The sequence below is a fragment of the Hordeum vulgare genome, chromosome 3H, assembly GCF_904849725.1.
Source record: "Hordeum vulgare subsp. vulgare chromosome 3H, MorexV3_pseudomolecules_assembly, whole genome shotgun sequence".
Taxonomy (NCBI): Eukaryota; Viridiplantae; Streptophyta; class Magnoliopsida; order Poales; family Poaceae; genus Hordeum; species Hordeum vulgare.
In genome coordinates, this window is record NC_058520.1 from 117,188,841 (window position 1) to 117,197,051 (window position 8,211).

At 53.5% G+C, this 8,211-nt stretch overlaps 1 protein-coding gene across 1 annotated transcript; it reads left to right on the top strand.

The window, feature by feature from the left end:
• Positions 1-4,181: 4,181 nt before the first annotated feature.
• On the top strand, positions 4,182-6,780 carry LOC123439647 (cell division control protein 48 homolog D-like). Its single transcript, XM_045116336.1, has one exon. It carries the CDS (start codon positions 4,182-4,184, stop codon positions 6,546-6,548), a length of 2,367 nt encoding a protein of 788 aa, XP_044972271.1. The 3' UTR covers positions 6,549-6,780.
• The last annotated feature ends 1,431 nt before the right edge of the window (positions 6,781-8,211 follow it).

Consider the following 8,211-nt stretch of genomic DNA (forward strand, 5'->3'; position numbering starts at 1 on the left):
AACCTCGCGAATGAAGTTGGCGGCCAGTAGCTTGGCCACCTCTTCCCCGATTTCCTTCCTCTTATGCGTGGCAGATCGGCGCAGGCGCTCTCGGACGGGCCGAGCGGTGGGATCCACGTGCAGTCGGTGCTTAGCCAACTCCCTCGGTACACCTGGCATGTCAGAGGGTTTCCATGCGAAGATGTCCCAGTTCTCACGGAGAAATTGGGTGAGCTCGGCTTCCTATTTAGGATCGAGGGTGGTGGAGATGTTCGTCGGGGCAGCAGAGTCGTCCGTCGGGTGGATGCTGACCTTCTTCGTCTCTCCCGTCGACTGGAATGCGGACTAGGAAGCTGGTTTCTTTGAGCGCATCAGGTCGGCGGGGTCGACTGTCTTCTTGTACTCGTCGAGCTCGAGAACAGCCATCTGCTGGTCGGCGATTCTTGATCCCTGTTGCAGACACTCTTCGGCTCGCTGACGATTGCCCGTGATGGTGATCACGCCTTTCGGGCCTGGCATCTTCAGCTTCAAGTAGACGTAACACGGACGGGCCATGAAACGAGCATACACCGGCGGCCCAGGATTGTGTGGTAAGCACTCTGGAAGTCTACCACTTCGAATGTCAGCTTCTCCTTGCGGAAGTTCTTGTCGGAGCCGAAAACGACGTCCAACGCGATCTGGCCGAGTGACTTGGCCTTCCGTCCAGGGACGACTCCGTGAAACTGCATGCTGCTCTCGCTGAGTTTGGACATCGGAATGCCCATCCCCTTGAGTGTGTCAGCGTACATGATGTTCAAGCCGCTGCCGCCATCCATGAGGACTTTGCGCAGTCGGACTCCTTCCACCACCGGGTCGACGACCAGAGCCTGTCTCCCCGGAGTGGGTACATGTGCGGGATGATCCGACTGGTCGAAAGTGATCGCAGTCTAAGACCATTTCAGGAACTTGGGACTGGTTGGAGTGGCCATGTTAACCTCTCTGTTCACCAGTTTCAGTCGGCTCTTGCTTTCGATGTCAGCAAAAATCATGATGGTTGCATGGACTTGGGGGAACGGATCCTCCTTATCCTCCTCATCTTGTTCAGGATTCATCCCACTCGGTTGTCCCTCGCTGAACCCCTGGATCAGGAGACGACACTGTCGAGTGGTATGCTTTGCGTATATGGGGTTGCCTTCTTCGTCCATCTTCGTGTGAATCGAACAAGGCTGGTCCAGGATGGGATTGTTGAACGGCTTCTTCTTGGGGTAAACTGCGTCTTCCCTTTGCCCTTGAACTTGGCATTGGTCACGGCTGCAGCTTCTGCTTGCGGTGTGAGCGGAGCTTTCTGTTTCTGCTTCCGAGTGTTATCTCCGTCAACATCGCCGACTGTCTTGTGCTTGCCGCTCCGGATGCGATCCTCTTCCTCGCCATTTGCATAGCGAGCCGCTATCTCCATCATCTTGCTCATGGAGATGTCGCCTGTTCGACCGAACTTTAGGTACAGCTCTCTGTACCGCACGCCTGCCTTGAAGGCGCAGACTGCTTGATGCTCGGTGACGTTCTCCACCGTGTGGTAGAGAGTCGTCCAACACTGGATGAAGTCGCGCAGGGGCTCATTCGGCTTCTGGACACAGTGCTGGAGCTCCACAAAGCCTGCAGGGCGTTTGCACGTTCCTTCGAAGGTCCTGGAGAACACTCGGGCCAGATCCGCCCAACTGTAAATGCTCGAGGGGGCCAACTGGTTCAGCCACGCTCGCGCCGAGCCGCCGAGCATCAGAGGGAGGTGCTTCATAGCAACATGGTCGTCCCCTCCTCTGATCTGGACTGCCACTCGGTAGTCATCCAGCCATGTTTCCGGCTTGGACTCTCCTGTAAACTTACTGATTCTCGCTGCCAATCGGAAGTTGGGCGGGATGTCAGCCGAGCGGATGGCTCGACTAAAACACTCGGGACCGGACACGATGGCCCTGCTTCCACTCAGACGGTCCATATCGTGACCATCACGGTGGGCTCGACCTCTGTTGACTCTTCGCTGGGCGATACGTCCTCTTGCGTCGGGTCTTGGATCGTAAGTGTCGCCGACTGAACGCCGATCATCATGATGTCGGGACCCATAGGGCCCACCCCGCGGAGGGGTGCGTGAGCGGCGGCGATCTTCATGAATCATGGAACGGCTGCCTCCCCTGTGGCGCTGATGGGATCCAGGGCTGTGAACCGACCGATGCGTGTTTGCGTGGACGGAACTATTGTAGATCCGGTTGTGCGACTGGGAGACTGCCGAATTCTGCTGCTGCGCCGTGTGCAACAGGGCTCGGACTGCTCAATCCCTCTTCCTGCCTCCGAATCAGTCGGCTGGAGGGAATCGGCTATCTTGGCAGCCGCAGCCAAGTTGAGGAGGGGCGTGCGGAACAACTCCACGTTGCTCCGCCGAGTGTGTCGATTGGCAGAACGGCGAGGTGGACGGCGCGCACCGGATGCTTCACCGACCTCGCGCTCGCTTCGACCAGCTTGACGGGGATCTTCATGGGAGTTGGCCATGTGTACTTCTGCTGCAGGCCCGCGACCCGCGTACTCGAAAGGAAACTCAGTCGGAACTGAGCCCGAGCGCTGGGAACGCGGGGCAACCACAACAGACTCCAGAACTGCCACTTGAGAAGACGCGATCTGACGCGCTCGGGCATGCTGCACCCAACGCTGGAGACGCGGACGGCGGGACCGCTTGTTGCGGCGCATGACGGAGGTGCAGGTCGACAACGGAGCCGATTGTTGGAGAAGAAGAACGCCGCGGGCGCCGGCACGGAAGTGCGTGGCCCCACGACGGGGAAGCGCCTCGACGTCGAGAGGTGCCTCCCGAAGCCACGCCGAATCGTCGACGGTGAAGGAGAGAGCGCCGAAGAAGATCTGGTGACCCATGCTCGAATCTCCACCGGTCGATATGACGAAAGGAAGTAGTCGCAAACTCGCCGGAAGTCGCTTAGACGCCTGCCCCACGGTGGGCGCCAACTGTCGTGGGTATAAACCTGACAGTAGATGTGTAGGGTACGAATGAGATGGGCAGAGTCCTAGCTACGGCGAGGTTGTATGAGTTCAGGCCCCTCTGCGATGGAGGTAACAGCCCTACGTCTCAGTGCTCTCGGAGCTTGTTGTCGAGTGGAATATGGAATACAATGATTTGCTAACCCCTTTACCATTGGGGGAGGGTGGCTTATATAGAGTGCGCTGCCCTCCACAACGGTTCTGATCCAGGGGCGGAGTAGTGGCGATTGAATGTGTACGTTACAGGTAACGGACGACCTAAATGCTAATAAATGCACCTGGAAACGTACGACTGTTTCCCTCCAGAGGGGTCACGGTGTACCGAGTGGTATCCAGTCGGTCAGCTAGATACGCTCCGAATGTTACTCTCCGACTGGACGTCATCGAGGATCTGCTACCGACTGGATGATGGGGATTCCTTAATTCAGTCAGAACTAACTAAGGCCCTTGTCCTTTGGGAGGGGTAGTCCTTGGGTAGGACCTATAGGGCAGGCCTATGACCCTACCCTAGGACTATAACCCCATCAGGTATAATTTTTGCAGCGAATCATTTTTCCTTTTGCGTTGCAGATAAATGATGAAGCACGGGTTGGATAACAAAAATTACAGGAGCTTTTTTATAAAAATATCGCGGTGGGTTTTCCGACGGAAGCAATAGCCGCTTTATTATTAGGTGTAGATATAGATTGAACCGGCTAGATGGGATGCATAGCAACAACAACCAAAAATATGACATGTCAGCCCAAAAGAATAAAATGATGAGACAAAGGAAACAAACAGACTAAATACAAGATACAATTATATTATGTGAGTGAGATCATAAAAAATCTCAGCTAGCTGAGTTCTAGGCACTCGTTATAAAAAAATACTATTTTTTCAAAAAGAATCAAGTATACTAACCATTCGTCAGATAAAAATGTTTCAAGTAGGAAAAGAGCCAAGTACGGGTACAAATCCATCTCAGAGTCAGTCAGGCTGATCTCGACTCGGAAGTGATGTGCGACCGTGCGAGCGTACGGGCCTTCCCAGTTCCAACCCGCAGTCGGCCTAGCCTTCCATAAAGGTTGCGACCCCCACTACGTCTTCACCTCACCGCAACACCAACACAAACTAGCGCTCGACATCCATACAACGAGAGTAATAATCCACTAGAGACGCAGCGAGTCCATCACCGGGAGTTGAACACGATGGCGATCACGGCGTCATCGAAGAAGGCGGCGAACCGGCTGGTGGTGGAGGATGCCAGCACCAACGACGACAACTCCGTGTGCACCCTCCACCCAGACACCATGGAGAAGCTTTCCCTATTCAAGGGCGACACGGTGCTGCTCAAGGGCAAGCGCCGCCACAGCACGGTCTGCATGGCACTGCCCGACGACACCTGCGAGGAGCACAAGATGAGGATCAACAAGGTGGCCCGCTCCAACCTGCGCGTGCGCATCGCCGACGTCGTGTCCGTGCACCTGTGCCACGACGTCAAGTACGCCAGGCGCGTGCACATCCTCCCGTTGGACGACACCGTCGAGGGCATCGCGGGGAACCTCTTCGACGCCTACCTCAAGCCCTACTTCGTGGACGCCTTCCGCCCGGTCCACAAGGGCGACCTCTTCCTCGTGCGCGGCGGCATGCGGAGCGTCGAGTTCAAGGTCATGGAGATCGACCCCGCGGCGGACTACTGCATCGTGATGCCCGACACGGAGATTTTCTGCGAGGGCGAGCCGGTCAAGCGGGAGGACGAGGAGCGGCTCGACGACGTCGGCTACGACGACGTGGGTGGCATGGGGAAACCGCTGACTCAGATCAGGGAGCTCGTCGAGCTGCCACTCAGGCATCCTCAGATCTTCAAGTCCATTGGCGTCAAGCCTCCCAAGGGCATCCTCCTCTACGGCCCTCCCGGTTCCGGCAAGACGCTGATCGCCCGCGCGGTGGCCAACGAGACCGGGGCCTTCTTCTTTCTCATCAACGGCCCGGAGATAATGTCAAAGATGGCCGGAGAGAGCGAGAGCAACCTGAGGAAGGCCTTCGAGGAGGCCGAGAAGAACGCGCCCTCCATCATATTCATCGACGAGATCGACTCCATTGCTCCCAACAGGGAGAAGACTCACGGCGAGGTGGAGAGGCGTATCGTTTCCCAGCTGCTGACGCTGATGGACGGCATGAAGGCCCGCGCGCACGTCATCGTCATGGGCGCCACGAACCGTCCCAACAGCATCGACCCTGCCTTGAGGCGCTTCGGGAGGTTCGATCGCGAGATCGACATCGGCGTGCCGGACGAGGTCGGGCGTCTCGAAGTGCTCCGCATCCACACCAAGAACATGAAGCTGGACGAGGAGGTCAACCTTGAGGTGATTGCCAAGGATACGCACGGCTACGTCGGCGCCGACTTGGCCGCGCTCTGCACCGAGGCGGCGCTGCAGTGCATCAGGGAGAAGATGGACGTGATCGATTTAGAGGACGACACCATCGACGCCGAGATCTTGAACTCCATGGCCGTCACCAATGACCACCTTAAGACGGCTCTCGTCGGCACGAACCCGTCCGCGCTACGTGAGACCGTCGTGGAGGTGCCCAACGTCAGCTGGAACGATGTCGGCGGCCTCGACGGGGTCAAGAGGGAGCTGCAAGAGACCGTTCAGTACCCGGTCGAGCACCCAGAGAAATTCGAGAAGTTCGGCATGTCGCCGTCCAAGGGCGTCCTCTTCTACGGGCCACCAGGATGCGGCAAGACCTTGCTGGCCAAGGCGATCGCCAACGAGTGCCAGGCCAACTTCATCAGCATCAAGGGGCCAGAGCTGCTCACCATGTGGTTCGGCGAGAGCGAGGCCAACGTGCGCGAGATCTTCGACAAGGCGCGTCAGTCTGCGCCGTGCGTGCTCTTCTTCGACGAGCTCGACTCCATCGCGACCCAGAGGGGCGGCAGGATGGGAGACGCCGGCGGCGCGGCGGACAGGGTCCTGAACCAGCTGCTCACCGAGATGGACGGCATGAACGCCAAGAAGACGGTCTTCATCATCGGCGCCACCAATAGGCCGGACATAATTGACTCGGCGTTGCTCCGTCCCGGCCGCCTGGACCAGCTCATCTACATCCCCTTGCCGGACGAGGCCTCGCGGCACCAGATCTTCAAGGCATGCCTCAGGAAGTCTCCCGTGGCCAAGGACGTCGACCTCGGCGCGCTCGCAAGGTTCACCGCAGGCTTCAGCGGCGCCGACATCACGGAGATCTGCCAGAGGGCGTGCAAGTACGCCATCAGGGAAGATATCGAGAAGGACATGGAGAGGCAGAGGATGGGACAAGACACCATGGAGCCGGACGGCGGGCAGGAAGAGGAGGCGGCGGAGATCAAGGCGGCTCACTTCGAAGAGTCGATGAAGTACGCGAGGCGGAGCGTGAGCGACGCCGACGTCAGGAAGTACCGGGCCTTCGCGCAGACGCTGCAGCAGTCTAGGGGGTTCGGCACCGAGTTCCGCTTCCCGGCGCAGCCACACGCGGCAGAAGCTGCTGTCCACACCTCCGCGGCAGCTGATGAGGATGAAGACGATCTATACAAGTGATCCAGTAGCCATTGTTAGAATAGAACATGAAGTAGGAATACCAGAATATTGTACTGTACTGTTTTTGTTCTGTTTCCTTAAGTCGAACACCTTATTTTGTTGATTCTTTTCATGTATATAAATTTTTTTCGTTTATACTCCATACTTCGTACATCATAGAAATACAGTTGTTTTTAACAGCAACATAGAAATACAGTTGACGAGATAAATAGTTGTCTGTTCTTTATGAAAAAGGTTGCCTGTAATTTCTCGTCAAACTTACAAGAACGGAACACCTATTGCCTGAAGGTTGTGGCACCCAACGGTCTTAGTTGAAGAGAGTTCTTTCTTAGCTAACTGAATGTACCAAAACTGATTGTAACCAACTAGTATATGTCATTCAGACCGGCATGCCCTTCCTGTTGCGAGTCCCTGGTTGAGCGAACTTGCGAGTGTGAATAAATGCATTGCATAGCCTCTTTCATAAGATCGATCATTTGGTTGCATTTGCTAGAGCATGCACTTCTACCTCCACCATCAATAGTCGAAGTGGACATACGGCTCGGTGCTCATGATTACATTCACCACAATGCACCTGCTGTTTGCAATATGAGAAAGAAAGAAGGGAAATTCTATCAAGAACCGCCGCATCGTCGACATCCCGTGAGGCGGCTCTCTTCGTCATGCATGCATGCATGCATCCAGTGATGTCATCGGATTCATTTTAAATGATTGGATTTTTAAAAACTTTTATCTCTTAAACCGTTAATTCGATCGATGATCCGTTTTTGCAGTAGACTTTGTTTCGACGAAATCTGCAAAACTAGATCCCATGTCAATATGTTTCGACAACTTTTTTTGCTCGTACTTACCACATTTATTTTACTTGTCATATTAGTAAGTAATTACTTGTTTGATAAAAAATAATTTAATCGCTAATTTTTTGAAAATTGCGTATGAATATGACATCTTGACATAATCAAAATGACAAGCACAAACAACTTTTTTTAGGCGATTACGCGAAAAAATTGACAACTCAACATATTTAAAACCGGTAACCACTAAAGATATTTTTTGGTCATCGTTTCTAAATACGACAACTTGGCATAGTTAAACTAACAAGCACACAAAATAGTTTTCTGGCAAAGTTGTATGTAAATATGACAAGTTAGCATATTTAAATTGACAAACACAACTTATGATATGCTTTTATACCATGTATAATGAAAACTGCTACAAGGCTTTGTACAAAACAACATCAAAAAGTGCTAATTAAGTTATTTTTTTCACGCAAGTAAGTGGTTAATAATATGATAAGTGGGTCAAAAAATGTGGAAAGTATGAACTGAAAAAAATAGTTGACGGAACATGTCAACATGGGATCTAGTTTCGAAAAACTCGTCGCGAGAAAGTCAATGGTGAAAACGGATCATCGATTGAATTCACGGTTTGTAGATAAAACTTTTTGAATTTTAAACATCAAAAGAAATATTGATGACATCATTGCATGCATATAGCGGTTTTCATTATACATGAGGATATCATTACATGCATGCATGCATGAGAGAGATACTCCAGGTACACTAGTTTTGTATTAAATGAGTGATTACTAGGGTGTTAATTTTTACATTGAAAGATGATTAACTGAGCCGCCGCACCGCAAGACACGGGTGCGGCGCCGCTG